This window comes from Chironomus tepperi, unplaced genomic scaffold (assembly GCF_022539635.2).
Source record: "Chironomus tepperi strain 1889 unplaced genomic scaffold, CSIRO-AGI_Ctep_v1 contig_346, whole genome shotgun sequence".
In the NCBI taxonomy this organism is placed as follows: Eukaryota; Metazoa; Arthropoda; class Insecta; order Diptera; family Chironomidae; genus Chironomus; species Chironomus tepperi.
In genome coordinates, this window is record NW_027226468.1 from 526288 (window position 1) to 543200 (window position 16913).

Below are 16913 nucleotides of genomic sequence, written 5' to 3' on the forward strand. Positions count from 1 at the left end.
TTCATAATAAATCTATGCGTAGACAGTGCAATAGATTCAAAAGATGATGAGCCAATGATGATTGCATTTCATTTTCGAACGAAATTTAAAGAAGATTCCGAAGACGTAAGCCATGTTGTGATGAATTGTAAACGAGGTCATGAAGGATGGGATGATATTGATGAGATAGACAACACATGGATTGATGATAATGGTGAGCATAAATATCTATAATTGGCGGTTGTGGAGGTGGACAAAATTTTGATTATAATTTGTAGACTACTAACCTAAAACTTCTTTTTTTTTCTCTTAATTATTCGCATATTTACCAACCTGCTTTGTACCCGAACACTACTTCCTTTATTTTTATGATTTTTATTTTTTGTATGTAAAAAATTATTTTTATTATTTATTCTTAAATCACTTAAATTTTGTGAAGGTGGTAAGTGATGGATATTGCATGGAGCTGGACACAAAAAAATGTAATACAAAAAAAAAATCCTTTCATTTTCCCAAAAAAACAAAAATTTTCATTTACAGTTGAGGAAATTGACATAATCTTAAGATTCTCAAAGCGTAACATCCAATTCTTCTCGGGGACATCATTGGAATATCAATTTGAGCATCAATACGAGATAAATCGGATAGATCGATTGCAGATAGGTGGCGATTTGGACTACATCGAGGAAGTTGCATTGCGCTATAAAAAATCATTTTAAAATTTTCTTTTTTTCCACATTTTTTTTTCACCTTTAATTTTCTATTTATATAAAGAGTTTTTCATTTCCATTTCCATGATGTAATAATTTAAGCATTTCAGAAACTAAGTCACGCACATAAAAATTTTTCTTTTTTTTTCATTTTAATGCATGTAGAATTTAAGGAATTAAAAGAGTTTTACAGAGAGACTAGCCCGAGTGATACATGTGAAGAAGGATCCGTCGCGGAGCTTTCAAAGCTTTTTTAGTAGCACCAAATGGAAGCCGCTTCCGTTTAGCATCCATATGGGTGACTAAAATAGGAAGCTTCCATTTGGTGTTAGCAAAAGAGTTTATCGGAACCTTAAAAGCTCCCCCGATTGGCACATATTGAAATGTTGCTAGCACGGTGACGAGGGGGCAGTATACTAAGAACCAAATGGCAAGTTGCATGGTGAAAACAACCAAATTAGCCAAGTTGCTGTCACTTGGAACTAAGTATACTGCTACCCAGAGTTGCAAAACAGGCACCTATGAAAGGCAAAACCGTTCAAATTCTTAAAATAGTTCAAATATTGATAATTTGTATGTTTTTGTAAGAATTTATCAATTTATCAAGAATTTGTACAATGTTTGCCTGTCACAGGTGGCTGTGTTGCAACACTGTTGCTCCCTCATCGCAGTGTTGGCAACATTTCAATATGTGCCGTTCGGGGAATCGTTTAAGATTCCACTAAACCTCTTATATTAACACCATATTGGAGCCGCCTAATATTGGCAGCTATATGGACGAAAAATGGATGCGGCTTCCATTTGGTGTCTTCCGTTTGTCGTCCATATGGCTGCCATAAATAGCCAGCTTCCATTTGGCGTTCCTTAATGAGCTTTAGTCTTAAAAGCTCCATGGCAGAGCCTTCTTCATTTGTGTCGCTCGGGCAGAAATATTTTACCCTCTGACACATAAATATAATAAATTTAAAGTTCATACTCAACATGAATAAAATGTGTGAAAAAATTTAAAAAAAAAAGTTTCCAGTATGCCTTGACTTTTTTTAGCTTGAGCCATTTGATTTGGACGTGCTTGTGCATTTTACAAGTTTACAGTTGCATTCTGAGTAATTGTTGAGATTTCCAGGAACCTGGGGAAGCATTAAATTCAAATTAATTCTGTTTATAGACGTTAATAACATTTTATCAAGATTGCTCGCCACGATTTTTCTGTTCAAGCACAGCTGTAAGTCTCATTAAATGCTTTCTAATCTTCAAAGCTTTATCTTTTGTTTTACTAAGAATGTTTGCTGCTGTTTAGAGATTGGATTTTCCGATTTTAAATGATGAAAGGAGAGTTTTTGTGTTTGTGTTGAACCTTAGCAAATTGAAAAATTTTACACTCATGGAAAAATTTTGAATGTTTTTTTAAAAAATATAGAAAATTCAAAAAACCGTTACAAAATTTCAAAAAACCAAAATATTTTTTTAAATTTTTGAAAACCGTTACAATTTTGAATTTGAACTTTTTTCCATGAGTGTATCCAAATATAACGTTGAACCTTCCTACTGACTCCTTCTGTGCTTGTCACATTTCTAATTAAAATTTTCAGATTGACGTCATTTGCAAACATTCACAAAGTAAGTAAATTCAAGCTTTACACGACAGTTCCCAGGACATTGGCATGTCGTGGTTAAAATATCCGCTGTGTGCCACTCGGATATGTTTATTAAGTAAACATCTTAATTCAAATTGCATCAACTTACAAGCCTTATAAAAATCTCAAATGAATCTCAAACATGCTGAGTGAAGGAAGTAATAACTTTGATGAAAAATTTTCTCTTCGCTTCATTAAGAAACAATTTAATTAAGGTAAACATTTTGATGTTTCTTGAGTTAAAATAAGCAATTAATTAGATATATTACAGGAGATTTAAATTGAAAAGAAATTCATTTAGAGATTAAAGGGGAATTAAGGGTCGTTTACTTATTATGTAATTAGGGAACGTTCGGAAATTACGTAAAGGGGCCGTTTAGTTTTTACCTTACGCAAAAAAACGTATTTCAGGACTCCCAATCCTCCCTCGTTACAAAATGTCCATGCAAAAAAAAATTTTTTGTTTAGGCTGCCACAAAATCCTAGATCTCCCCAGACCCCTAAAAAGTGAACGGCCCAAAGTTAAAAATGTCGTTTTTCGACACCACTCACCCCATTGTGATGCTTCGAAACAAAATTATGAGCCGAAAATTGCCCTGTTGAAAAATTGCAACCTCTTCTTCCTTCCCCTTATCCATTGGTTGTCAACCTGTGTCACGTGACACCGTAGTTGGCCGCCAATAATATTTAAAATTGCATGTTGTCTCTGGTTTGATCGAGGTTTTTCTCCATGATGAGCCATTAAAAATTAAAGGTTGCCAACCACTGCCCTAACCATTACGTAATATCCTAACGTTCTCTTAATAAGGAAGAGACTAGTAATTGAGTTTTGGTGTAATTCGGATTGTTAATTAATCCTATAAAGCACACAGCGTAAAATATGCAATATATTGTGTATCCATTCTGGGTTCTCTGCCATAGGATCGGATTGTAACGAATCCAACTTCCCACTAGAGTCGCATCAGCCTTGCCCTTGAGAAAGCATTTAACGCCTTTTTCACACCGTCTGACCTTAACCTATAATATGTGAATAATTTACAAATTTTACCTTAATTACAAATGCAAACAGCTTTTCTTCATTTAATTCCTCATTCACCTGCTTAAACAATACATCTCAATACAACATACTGCATTAAGATAATGCACACTGCAAAGCTCTGCAAATAAATTGCTAAGTTGCTGAAAATATTGACACAAATTGTACATCCGATAAAACATGAAAGACGTGCTTGTTATTGTTCTTATTCACGAAGTACATGCCAGATTTTCTTCGGCAATCCTTTATTTATGTTTTTTGTTCATCGACTATTTTTTTAAAATAGCTTTCAGATTTTTTTTTTATTTATTTTGAATTGACATTAATTTAATAAATATCCCTCCACAAATCCATACTTTTTTTCTCATATTTTTATTATTTTTTGACTCTAATGTATATCCTACAGCTTTTTTTAAACATTATTTAAGTAACTTTACTTCTAGTGAATTTATCATTTTTTTTTATCTAGTAATCGTGATTTTTTTAAACATTTTTTTTCTTAGTTTTATGCAAAAATAATTTTTTCATTTACTTTATATTTTATTTAACAAAAATTATGGATAGGTAGGAGCAATAATAGAAATGTTTTTACAGGCTACGGACAGTTTTAAGAAATTTTTAGACTGATTTTCACATTTTTTTTGACAAATTGGAAAAAAATTCGTCAAAATTGTCAAAAAAAAAAATTCAAATATTTGTTGACCGTTAAAAAAGTTCACAGTTTTTGGTCAAAAAAGTTCGTTCAAATTTCAAAAAAGTGTCAAAAAATTTCAAACACTTTTTGAACGTTAGGAAAATTTTGAATTATTTTTGACAATAAAAAAATTTTGAATAATTTTTGATCAATAAAATTTCAAATATTCTTTGACCGTTGGCAATTTTTCATTATTATTGAATATTTTGACAGTTAAAAAATTTCAAATATTTTTGCTAACGGCTAAAATTTCCAAAAATGCTGAAGTTTTTGAAGATTTTAAAATTTTTTTTAACGTAAGCTTTGAAAATTTCAAATATTTTTGGCGTAAGCTTTGAAAATTTCAAGAAAATTTTGACCGTTTACAATTGAATTCCTTGAATCTTACAACCGGAATAAGGTTTAAATGCTTTTTGACAAATATCTTAAAACTGCTGTAAAAATTTCATAACCGATAAAATTTCAAAAACTTGTCAAAAAAATTCAAGTAATTTTTGACGGTTAAAAAATTTTGAAATCTTTCCGATTTTTGAAATTTCAAATTTTTGATAACCGTTTAAAATTCAATTTTTTTTTTTTTTTTGACACTCAAAATTTCGAAAATAAAAAATTAAAATATTTGCCAACCGTTAAAACTCCAAAAAAAATGAAACAACTCAAATAAATCATTTCCAATGACCGTAGTCTGTATTTATTATATATTATATTTATGGGTCGAAAGGATACGAATCAGAAAAACAGACGCAAAGAAAAATTCTCAATAGTCGTCATCTTTGTGTGATTGAAAGAATTGATTTGACTTATTTTGGAAAATTGAAATCAATATTGAATGTTGATTTAGAATAGATATATAGAAGAAAGAACAGCATCAGCAGAACAGTTTTAGAAGGTATCAATAGGTAGACATAAAAAATAAAAATTCGTCAATTCGCCTTAAGTTGTTCTTAACAAGAATGATAAGTTTTTTTGTTATTACAGGTAGATTTTCCATCGTTTTATTGTTGGAACCGAAAGCTTCCGTCCACAACAAATTTGTGTGTAAATTATTGTATGCACTTTTAATACCTATAATAGTTCGGCTTGAATGGACCAGTTTTACTTAAGCCCATATATTTAGCTTGTTCGTCGGATAGCTCAGTCAAATGAGCATCAAATGTTGGCAAATGCAATATCGCTACATACTCGTCTGCAAGTGAGAAAAAAAGGCAATCCATTAAAATCTTGTCGACATAATTACATTCACAATTGCTTACCCATTTTTCTGGATAATAAATATACATCGCACTTATAACGACCTGGCTGTGCATTATAAAGTTCAATTAAAGCTAAAGCCTGCGTTGCAGAAGTTATGCTTGCGCAGAATGATGGAACACTTGAGCATGATAAATTAACCAATCGTCCTTCGGCTAATAATACAATACGTTTACCATCTGGGAATATGATATGATCGACTTGAGAACGAACTTTTTCCCATGTTAAATCTGGTGTACGAAGATCCTTTACATCGATTTCTGTATTCGAATGACCTAAAGTAGAATAAAAAAATGAGAATTGGAATTAGACTAAAGAGTAAAGGAAGAAAATCAATTTTCTTGACTCATTTGAGCATAAAAACAAATTCAAGCATAATTGGCATTGCTTGAATGACTGAGGAGTGTATTCAAATTGAGTTTTAGTCCAAAACCCGATCGGCAGTTGTTAAATTGTTGTTTACACAGCTGCTAACCAGACATGACAATTTGATGGCCATTGTAAATTGGATGTTACACTGTCAGTTTGGGTACTGTATGGACAACAATTTAACAAGTGCCGTTCAGGAACTGCGTCTACACCATCCACTACTCAGTATTCATCCAGCCAATTGTAACCATGTATGAGCCAAACAAAAGCATTCAGGAAATATACAGTAGGTAAAATCCATCAGTCAAATCGTCACCACACATACGTACCCATATTGCAAACAATGCATCCATTTTTCATTTTTTCCATATGTTCACGTGTGACCACACTCTTATTGCCTGTAGTTGTAATGACGATATCAACATTTCGTATGACTTCGTTCAATTTAACAACACGAAAGCCGTCAGTACTAGCTTGAAGTGCACAGATAGGATCGATTTCTGTGACGTATACAATGCAGCCGAGTGCTTTTAAAGCTTGTGAGCAACCTTTACCGACTTCACCGTATCCGCATAATGCAACTTGCTTTCCCGAGAACATAATATCTGTAAATAGACATGAAAAAAAACATAATAAAGTCATTAGATTTGATTCCATTGATTCTGTCATGTCAATTTAAAAGGTTCCTACCAGTTGATCGCTTCAAACTATCTATGATGCTCTCTTTACAACTATAAAAGTTATCAAATTTCGTCTTGATAACCGAATCATGAACATTCATTGCTGGAACTGTCAATTTTCCACTCTTTGACAACTGATAAAGACGATGTACGCCCGTAACACTCTCTTCAACAATTCCTTTAATCAATTTAAACATTGCGGGATATTTTTTTAACATTAAATGCGTTGCATCACCACCATCATCGAGAATCATATTTGGTTGCCAATTTTCGGCATTAACACATTTATCAATACACCACCAAAAATCTTCTTCCGTTTCGCCGCGCCATGCAAATACACTAAATCCACTTTCAGCTAATGCTGCTGCTACTTCATTTTGTGTTGAATAGATATTGCATGCTGCCCAACGAACCTAAATAAAATATTTAAAATAGAGTAGATGGAAAAGGATAGAAGCGTTTAATGTAATTAAATTGACTCAAATGATGAAGGCTATCCAATAAAAATTTATTTTATGACAATCTCTAAATGCTGTTAGTACAGGGGCGTAGCTGGATGATTTGGAGCAGTTGTGAGCAACCTGTGTGTCGCGGGACACTATTTAGTGTCTTTTGGGAATGCCATAAATCAGATCCCGTCCGTGACTTGTCACCAAAGTAGACCGTGACACAAAAAAGGTTGCTCAGCCCTGCTTTTGAGAAGTTTGTCAATTTTTCAATAGAATTGTTGAGAATCAAGCTTCATGTAAGGAACGGACTTGACCCCGCATCCAATCCCTCTCACTAGCTACGTCCCTGACTAACTTGCTGCTGCTTTTAACATTCAGATTTATTCATATATGGCACATAACAAATCACACGACTACTTACAGATGCACCCAATGCCGCTAAAGTTTCAATCAATACGGCCGTTTGTGCATTAACATGTGTACATCCAACAATTTTTGCATTTTTTAGGGGTTTATCATCGGAAGCACGTTTTCGTAGGGCCATAATTCCAGGCATTTCTAATATTTATTTTATTGTTTTTTGTGAATGTATGTGGGAGATACAGAATAGAAAGGCACGTTTAGTGAACTTGATGTTTATTTCATTAAAAAAAAAAAAAAAGCTCAAAATTCTCACCTTGCTCAGCAATTTCAATTTCACGTCTACCAAATGCATGCTGTTGCAAGTTTCTCACACAAAAGTCCGCAAAGCCTTTCGAGTTGCTTTGAATTTTCTCACGAGGCGATACATCATCGTCCTCACTGGAACTGCCTGTGTATGATGCTGCAAATGAAAAAAGAAACACGAAAAAAAAATTATTAAATTTTTCTTAATAGCAGCATGCAGCACCGAGAACTATTTTGCAAATATTTGCTTATGAACACGAAAAAAAAAAATAAATAAATTTTGGAACTAACAAAAAGCGCTGCTACGACGCCGAGAATGTTTCATCGCGAACATTTCGAAGCCAACTGCCAACTAGCATCTGAATCATGTGCACAGGTTGAAAAGAAAAAAAAAGTTTTTCTTTTCTCTCTATCGCATTTGAGCCTATACATATAATAATATTTTTTGTCTGTCGTTTGAAAAAAAAAGTACTCGACCTTATCGAAGCGACTTTAGCGCATTTTTGGTTCCAACGATCAGTAATTGGTTACAAAATTTGATTCAGTAAGCTTTAAATCACTCATTAATCATTTAACGATTTTTTAGGATTTAAACTTTCTAACTGTTTCTACAAATTTAAATTTTTTTGAAGCAACGCTTTAAAAAGATTTAGTTTGTGTTTATGAACTGAAAAATTGTGAAAAATTGTGAAAAATCATTAATTAACGTTCATAGTTATGGATTTAGGCTTCAAAACAAATTGATACCGGAATAACTCGATAACATAAAGCTAAGGCTTCAAACTAAAGCTTTCTACAACGTCTGGTTGCCAAGATCTTGTAATTCATCCAGTTAGCCACCCAAAGTGTATTACTAAGCGCCCATTTTATCTCAAAAATTTGCTATAAATTGTAATAAGTGTTACGTGTAAGAATGTGTGTTGGGTAACTCTCAGCTCGTTCTTTAATAAATCATTTTTTGGAGGAGTGAGGCACCAGGCAAGTCAGGGCAAAATCACGAGTTTGATAACAGACATTATTATGTGAGAAGAGATGTTCGAAGGTGTAATGATGGAAGTAGACATGATAAGACATTATCATTAGAATTCTTATAAGACATTGTCATTAACAAGTCAATTAAAATCATGTTGTCATAATGTTCAGAAACAGGTAGCTAAATTTGTGATACACATAAATGAAATGTAGTTGTAGACCTGCTGTATATTAAACAAAAAGTGCTTCAGATAAGATTAAGTGAATTGATTTGTTGGAGATTATTAACATTTATTTTTATGACAATTCACTTGTTTTTCTAGTCCATACAACTTCAACCTGACTCTTGCTGCTTGTGTTTACAATTATATCTTTGATAATGGATTATAAAAAAAATTTCATAAAATTTCGAGTTAATTAAAAAGTTTTTTTAAGCTCAATACCGATCGTGACGAGAAGCAATAAAAAAAGTTAATTAAGTCAATATTGCCTATATAGTGAAATAATTTGAAGGTGCTGGTGCAGTGTTGCTAATGGAAAAACCTAGGTGAGTCTGGTGGTAAATATTTCGATTATCGGCTAGACGACATAAGACTCCAGGGATGTTCAGACATGTCTATCCGTGTATGATATGCCAAGTGTAGGAAGAATCAAGGCTGCTTAGATATCTTTACTAATAAAGTGGTCAGACTTCAAAGGATTCCTGACTGTGGTTGAGGACAGTGGTGACAATCTATTCTTTTCGGGTCACACCTTAGTGGCAAGCCTCAACCGTAACTGTACATGTCATACGGTTCACGGTCTTAACAACAATTTTTCTTGTCACATGAGTGTTTCGCGGCGCACAGGTTGTCTACCAAAGGTCTAGTCTACCAAAGGTCCAGTGTTGAGCAACCTGTGTGCCGCGATTCATTTAAAATTTGGACAAGGCAATGAACCGTATATTGCGTGTGGTTTCGGTAGAGGCTGCCTACCAAGGTGTGTCACGAAAAATAAAAGATTGTATATCACTGGTCTAGGCAATGTGTTGTAGGGATGTGGCTAAATGGGGTATGAGATCCACCTTATTCCTGTTGCCATCCACTCTTTTTTGATAAAATAATTTAATTTGCCAGGGTTTTTCGGGAACAAAGTATCCCTATCCATCGCCCTATCCCTCCACGTCATACAAAAATTATGAAACCCCCATTTAAAAAGTATCTGGCTACGTCATTATTGTGTTGTATTGACAAAATCAAGATATTGTAAGCATCATATGACACAGACCATTCTAGACAAGATAAAGTCTTTTTTAATGTCAGGCCTCCTAGAAACTCAATAGTGACCTAGATTCATATTGATTCAGAGCATTTTAAGTCGACATTTTAAGCAGATCCCTTCTAACCCCTAATCATCTCTAGCTTCAACAACTTGTCTACCTGATTCATCTTTACTATACCTAGAGGTATCTAGAGCATAATCAAGGTGTCGTGAAAAATCTAGGTGAGGCGCTAAAGACAATCTTGAACTTATAAAGCCAAAATAAACAACCAGATAACCACACAGTTACCGTCAAAGATTTTCTTTAAAATTCAATTTTTCCGCCTTAAATTATATAGTGTCGCGAGTTGCACAGATGAAATACATACAAAGATCTTCTTCAAACAATTTCATTGTTATCAGTATGACGAGAATTTCGTCAGAAAGAAATAACCTCTTATATTATTGTTATTACTATCATTGTAAATTTATCAAGCAATTATGGCTTAAATGCTACTGTTCCTCTTTTGGTTAAAGTAAATCAAACAAGTATGAAGCACAACAGAGATAAGCATCAGACTTATATCAGCCTTTTATGTCTTCATATATATGCGTCCCCATTGTGTATAAAGATAGGAAATAAAAGCTTACCAGAACTGTAGGAATCCGTTGAGGAGGCAGAAAGACTACGGCTGCGATAGCGACTTGACTTTTTAAGAGCACTCGAAATACTCTTTGAATCCTTGTCTTTCTCCTGTGATGAGTTTAAAGAAAAATAAAATAAAAAGTTAAAGATTAATAAAGATATCGAAAGTAGTAAGTAAGTAGTCTATGACAAACTATTAAGTATCAATTAACATGATTAAATAAAGGGAATTAAGCTGTTTCCATCTACGGGAACATTGAATTGTTTTGTGTTATTTGTCGGAACATAAACTTTTGCGAACATAAACAAACCAAAACAAGCTATAAACGGAAGGGAAAAAATGAATTGTTTACTTTATATACCGCAAAACTTGCGGTGGTCTAATTTTAGTACTAGTTAATGACTTATTAAGGAATTACTTCCAATATTTTTTTTTTGTCAATATTTTGACTGTTTTGAATATTTTTGGATGGATCAATACTTTTTTGCAGTCAAAATAAGTTTGTTTTGGAATTTTTTGGAGGTTACGTAAATGTTTTGAAGGTCTATGTACAGAATGTACGTACTCTAAGCTTAATGAATTACTTGTAAAAAATAATTTAGATTCACGAAAAACGTACGTAAAACTTAAACGTACGTAAAACTTATACGTGGTGAAAACGTACGTAAAACTTAAACGTAATGAAAACGTACGTAAAACTTAAACGTACTAAATACGTGCGTAAAACTTAAACGTAATGAATACGTACGTAAAACTTAGGCAAAGTGATTTATTTGAATATTCCCTTCTAATTTACATACATTAAAAGCCCTCAAAATCATCAAAGATATAACAATGTAAACACTGCACTCCATATTTCATAAATCATGTAAACCAAATTGATAGATTCTTTGAAGTCTAATACATATTAGATGAGTTTGTTTGATGGCTATAAATTTGAATATGCTTATTGCTTTCATAAGACACAATCGAGTCAATTAAAGTCAATTGAAGAGGAAAAATGTTAAATCAAGTAGATGTTATCAAGCGATGAAATTTCTTATTCATTAGTGGCTCCGAGAGAAAAATATGAAAGAACTTGTTCTATAAGTGGACAATACGTGCAAAATATAATCCACAATCAAGTTGATAACACTTATAAAGTATTCCTTATTATGTTTAATTCGTTAACGATGATTTATAGCCAAGCTATAAACCAATTTGATTTTGGCATTCATTCCAACGAACTGTACTGGAATACTTAATCAAAATGTAAAGAAGCGATATCACAAGGGGAGATAAAAAATGATATGAGGAAATTCCGCCACAATTATTGCTACTGTCAATAAATAGAATAGAAAAAGATTACATGTTTTAGGAAAATTGACGACACATTTTTTTTCGCCCTTATAGCGCCATGTTTTTTATGTATGTTACAAAATATTCAACGATTCATGTGTGTAGTAAAGTTACAATGACAAAAAAACAAGATATAAAATAAAATATGTAAATAGTTGTCTTTTATTATTTATTGGCACTGTCATTATCTAGGCATTACTGAATGTTAAAAAAGATACAATCACTTTTCTAACAATGCAAATGAGACAGACATATTTTTGTTTAAATTCGTCACGTGATTACGTGTTAATTGGTCATTTGGGAAGTTAGAATTTTTTTAAAATAACGTTAAATTGATGAATTTTTTGAGGTTACGTCATTTTTTTACGTACGTACAAATAACGAAAAACTTTAGAACGTACGTAAAAGTTGAATAGAGCATTAAAACGTACGTACAAATAGTATAAAGCTTTAAAACGTACGTATAAATTACGTAGAGCTTTTTAAACGTACGTAGAGCTTTGAAAACGTACGTAAAAATTACGCAGAGCTTTAAAAACGTACGTACAAATTACGTAGAGCTTTAAAAACGTACGTACAAATTACGTAGAGCTTTAAAAACGTACGTACAAATTACGTAGAGCTTTTAAACGTACGTACTTAAAAACTTTCCTAAAATTGAGTAGAGATTTAAATAAACAAATCTAAAGTAAACAATCGAAACTTCATTTCATTTCCCACAGCAATCAATCACAAAACTGAACACAAAAGTTAAAATTTAAAATAAATCAATACGACTCAATGCTCCATGATGAAAAGTGTAATTAAAAAAAGTACCAAAGAGACCACAAAACACATCAAAATGAATAAATTGAGATTCGTACAGAAATAAAATTTCCACAAAATTCAATAAAATGAAGAAAAAAAAAAATCAATTTTCGCATAGGCAGATACAGCATTGGAAATACTCAATTGTATTCAATTCATTTATAGCTATTTAATCTTCATTTCTTTTCTTTTTAATGTGTCGTCATGGAATGTCTTGAGATAAGTTTAATTGTTCGTATAAGGACGAAATTGAGACAATATGGATGTAAACATGACATAAGAAAATTGAAAGGAAATTAAATAATAAAGAAGAAGAAATGCATGTTTAAACTGGGTCAAAAAAAGCATGCGACATGTAAAGAACATTTCAAGTTTATAAGTAAATAAAAAAATAGTTATTGCTTCACATGAATGCTCACCTTGGTTTGTTGACCTGGATCTGTTATCGGACAGTCACTGACAAACTGTACTGTCGCAGACTTGGGTGCCATCGATGCAGTGCTGACGCTATTCTGACTGTTGTGCATGAGGGATGGCTCGCCGAGTGTTGATGTGGAATTAATTTGGTGCATCTGTAGATTATCATTCGACATAATTTTTTTATTCTTATCTTTTACTTAAAACTTAATTATTGTACAGCACTCTATTATTACTTTTATGTTATTATAACTTATTGTGTTACGTATGCAAATATACAGCGCGTTTCTACTATTCGATATTTTTTATTTACTTTTTATTTAATGATCTAAAATATGACTGCTGAGATTATTCTTATTTTGTCATACAATATATTCGATAATATTTGATACTTTTTTTATTTTAAATCAATCACAACGATTTTATATCCTTTGATGTACCGACAATATTTCCACGCCGCAAGTGATTCAAAAGACTGTAGAAATTGAAATAAAATATAAAAAAATATGGAATTGAAGAGTAAATGAATATGTATATCACATAATAAAAAATATGTAGAAAAAAAGTTATTATGCATGAACTTTGAGTCGCGCATTTTTCTGTTTTGATTGTGATCTTTATGGGACGTTCTTAGTTGATTGAATGTCTTATTGATTGCCTGTAAACTATAAAGTTCAATTTTGTCCGTTAAAAAAAGCTCATCTTTTCAAAAATTCCCGCCAAAATTTCAAATCTTTGTTTACGATCTGAGTTATTTCTTGTTTTTCAAAATTTGACCTTCCTGAGCATTGCTGCTTGTCATAATATTGATCTTTTGTTAGTATACAGCTCATAGTTATGCATGTTAACATGTCATGAGTTTGCAAAATGTCCAGAAGGTATGAAAATTTGCAAATTTGTATCGTTTTAAATGCATGTATTAAAATAAGGAAAGAACAGAGTTATTAGATTTTTGTAGTACTCGGAAATTGTATGCAAGGATATACATAATGCATGCAACTTTTAAGTCTTAGATTCATGTCTATCTTCCTTGATATTTAGAGCCTTTCTTCTACTGAGAATCGGCCGGATCAGCCCCGATTCGTGGTAATTTTCATGGAACTGCCATAAATGCATATAGTTATGCTTTCCCGTCAATACAGTCCAGGAAGATTTTCAACTCAAGATGGAACTTTCATGGAATTTCCCGGTTTGGGTCCTGGCATCGAGAAAGTATAGATGTTGTGTGCCTGCCATGAAAAACTTGTGTCAATCAGGTTGGTTACACTCTTAAATTAAGAATCCGACTCCTGTTAAATTGTGTTCTTTCCAATTTAATAATCACTACCTGAGTCTTAATTCGGACATCAAGCCACCATTGTATAACAACATTCTTACTCTATGTGCTTCAGCAACAGCTTATTTTTGGATAATGTCTTTATGACGTTTTATCCAGTTTTATCATTAACACGGCAATTTAGCGGTTGCCTTAACGACTATGTTGTGAAGTTAGGAAAGCTTCCAATGCTTTTCCATAAAGCGCCATTTAGCCTCAATGCCAATTATACAGTCACAAAACTGACTTCACAATCTAACTCAATTCCTTTAAATCAAATGATTGACTGTTTCAATTGCTATTTGTTTACAAACATCATCCAACTCATACAGTCGTATAGTCGAAAGCATTTAACGTAAGCACATGAACCAACACTTTCATGATTAAATAATTCAACAGCATAAGTCGTTATCGAAATAAAGTCATCAATTGATGTACATAATTTATAGAATCTCAGATAAATGTGCAGTTACCAGCACATTCTTTTTTTCCTTTGGCAATTGAGTTTAAAATATGCCACATATACTCAATTGGTATGCCACATTTCAATGACAGTGATTAAATCGAGCGAATAAAAAATTTTATTTTTTTATATTCATTTTGTCGTTTGTAACTAAGTGTAAGTTAAGTTCATATTATAAAAAATAGATAATAGTCCCGAGCAGCACAGGGCGGGGAATCGTATGTTTCGCTGTAAACATGAGTCATAGTCAGCAGTAACGGCGCCATCTGGATAATTTTGAGTCTTATCGTCTACACACCCGATCGGCATAAATTATGCATGACACCGAAGTGGCTCCTATATGCCATCCAAGTGGTTGCTATATGCCGTCCAAATGACTGATATATGCCGACCAAGTGACTGCAATATACTGTCTAAGTGGTTGCTATATGCCGACCAAGTGGTTGCTATATGCCGACCAAGTGGTTGCTATATGCCGACCAAGTGGTTGCTATATGCCGACCAAGTGACTGCAATATACTGTCCAAGTGGTTGCTATATGCCGTCAAAGTGACAATGTTGATGTCTCCTGCCATAAAAATTGTCACTTGAATGCCATGTGGCCCGCCACATGATTAACATGAAACACTTGTGTCAATCGGTCCAGCGACTAGCTAGTGCCTTATCGAACACCCTGTGCTGCTCGGGAATAATTTTTTTATTATATTCAATTGATAATTATTTCGAATGTGTTTAGTAGTCATTGCCGTGAACATTTAATGTCATTTGATAAAGTATATTTTGGGTGTGCTTATTTGATGGTTAAATGTGTCAAACTTATCAGATAATTTGACACCTCTCAATTGCTTAATGATTTATGTTAAAAGCCGGCTCTCTATTGCCAAATACTCTCTTAATTTATTATATTATTTCATGTTGGACAGACACCACAACAAATACAATTTGTGAATTGATGTGTAAATGAATTGCTAAATATACAGAATATAGTTGGATATTGTTCAAGCTTAATTAAATTCTCCAACTGATGGCATTTAAATATGAAACAATCTATTCATATGCCTTAATTTTCTTGTTATTTTTCCTTCCTTACTATCCATCCGTAATGTAAACATTCTTATGTGCAATAAACACACATACACACACTCACTATATCCGGATCGATAAATTTCAATACTTTTTTTTGCGAATGATGATATAACAGAGAAAATAGAGGGAAAAAAGAAGCCCAAAATTTTCTCAAGAATGACAGGCAGCAATATCCATGTCTTTGATAACTGATACGTATTGTTTTATTTGGGAAAGGTCAATGATTTTGTAAATTATATACACAAAAGCATGAACTATATCGCAATATAAACTGGATTGCGGTACTCAAATGTAACAATAGAAATTGATTCGTAATCAAAACTATGCTGGCACTAATGTTGATTATGTATGATTCATAAAACATTCAAAACCAAAAAAAAAATCACAATCAATAGAAAATGTATTTGCTTTGTTGTATTCTCTATTATGGCTTAATGAATTAGTTATTGGATGTAGCTTGTAATTTTATCAATGCACTTTTTACCTAAGTATTTGGAAGTTACTTTTCAAGCTAATTTATACACAGAAAAACTGACAGAAACCTTAATATAACATTTTTTTTAAAAATAAAACAAGAACTATAAATGTTTCGAAGAATTATTCGTGATCCGAAGGTGCCGTAACTGAGAAAATTTACAACACCATACTCAACATAGCATTCTCATCGTTCCTATACACATAATAATCATGTTCGAAAACCGGTCTTTGAATTTTACAGGATATTTTCAACGGAAATCTTGTTTATTTACTTTAGTTAATGATGTAGGCTGGCTGAGCTGTTCAATTGTCGTTCCTGGACATTGCAGAAAAGAGGAACTCTGGACTACCTAATTCGAATTTCTTAAATTTGCTGATTATTTTGTTCCAAACCTTCGCGATCAGAAACCTATTCAATTTCCACCAAGCATGCTTTGATGCGAAGAAAATTTGAACAGACTTCGATGTGCTGGACACAATAGGAAACCTGTGGAGCTTCCGGATGTAAGCAAGGCCTTCAAATCTGACTGTATATACTGGCAAAAAACACACAGGCAGCCGAAAAACCATGATTCTGCAGTTTTTGGAGTGATTTCTATACTCTTAGTATTTAATTAGTTATGTTGATGACTTTCCACTAATTTGTGAATAGTTGATGCATAGAGCATTGTAGAAAATAAAACT

The 16913-nt window shown here is 32.7% G+C and overlaps 1 protein-coding gene and 1 long non-coding RNA gene across 3 annotated transcripts; one reads left to right on the top strand and one right to left on the bottom strand.

Annotated features, from left to right (window-relative positions):
• Nucleotides 1-1715, top strand: LOC139093859 (uncharacterized). The gene is made up of 2 exons (XR_011544736.1): nucleotides 1-193; nucleotides 520-1715. It is a non-coding gene; the product is annotated as an uncharacterized lncRNA (long non-coding RNA).
• A 2999-nt stretch (nucleotides 1716-4714) lies between these two features.
• On the bottom strand, nucleotides 4715-16370 carry LOC139093979 (adenosylhomocysteinase-like 1). 2 transcript variants are annotated; one of them, XM_070644846.1, is made up of 9 exons: nucleotides 16237-16370; nucleotides 12891-13363; nucleotides 10331-10433; nucleotides 7479-7625; nucleotides 7224-7360; nucleotides 6364-6766; nucleotides 6003-6278; nucleotides 5307-5579; nucleotides 4715-5239 (listed from the first exon to the last, which is right to left on the bottom strand). In XM_070644846.1, exons 2-9 carry the CDS (start codon nucleotides 13062-13064, stop codon nucleotides 5112-5114), a joined length of 1641 nt encoding a protein of 546 aa, XP_070500947.1. In that variant the 5' UTR covers nucleotides 13065-13363; nucleotides 16237-16370; the 3' UTR covers nucleotides 4715-5111. The 2 variants fall into 2 exon arrangements, with proteins under 2 accessions (XP_070500947.1, XP_070500948.1); XM_070644847.1 differs by lacking the exons at nucleotides 10331-10433; nucleotides 12891-13363; nucleotides 16237-16370 and adding an exon at nucleotides 7760-7855.
• Between the last annotated feature and the right edge of the window lie 543 nt (nucleotides 16371-16913).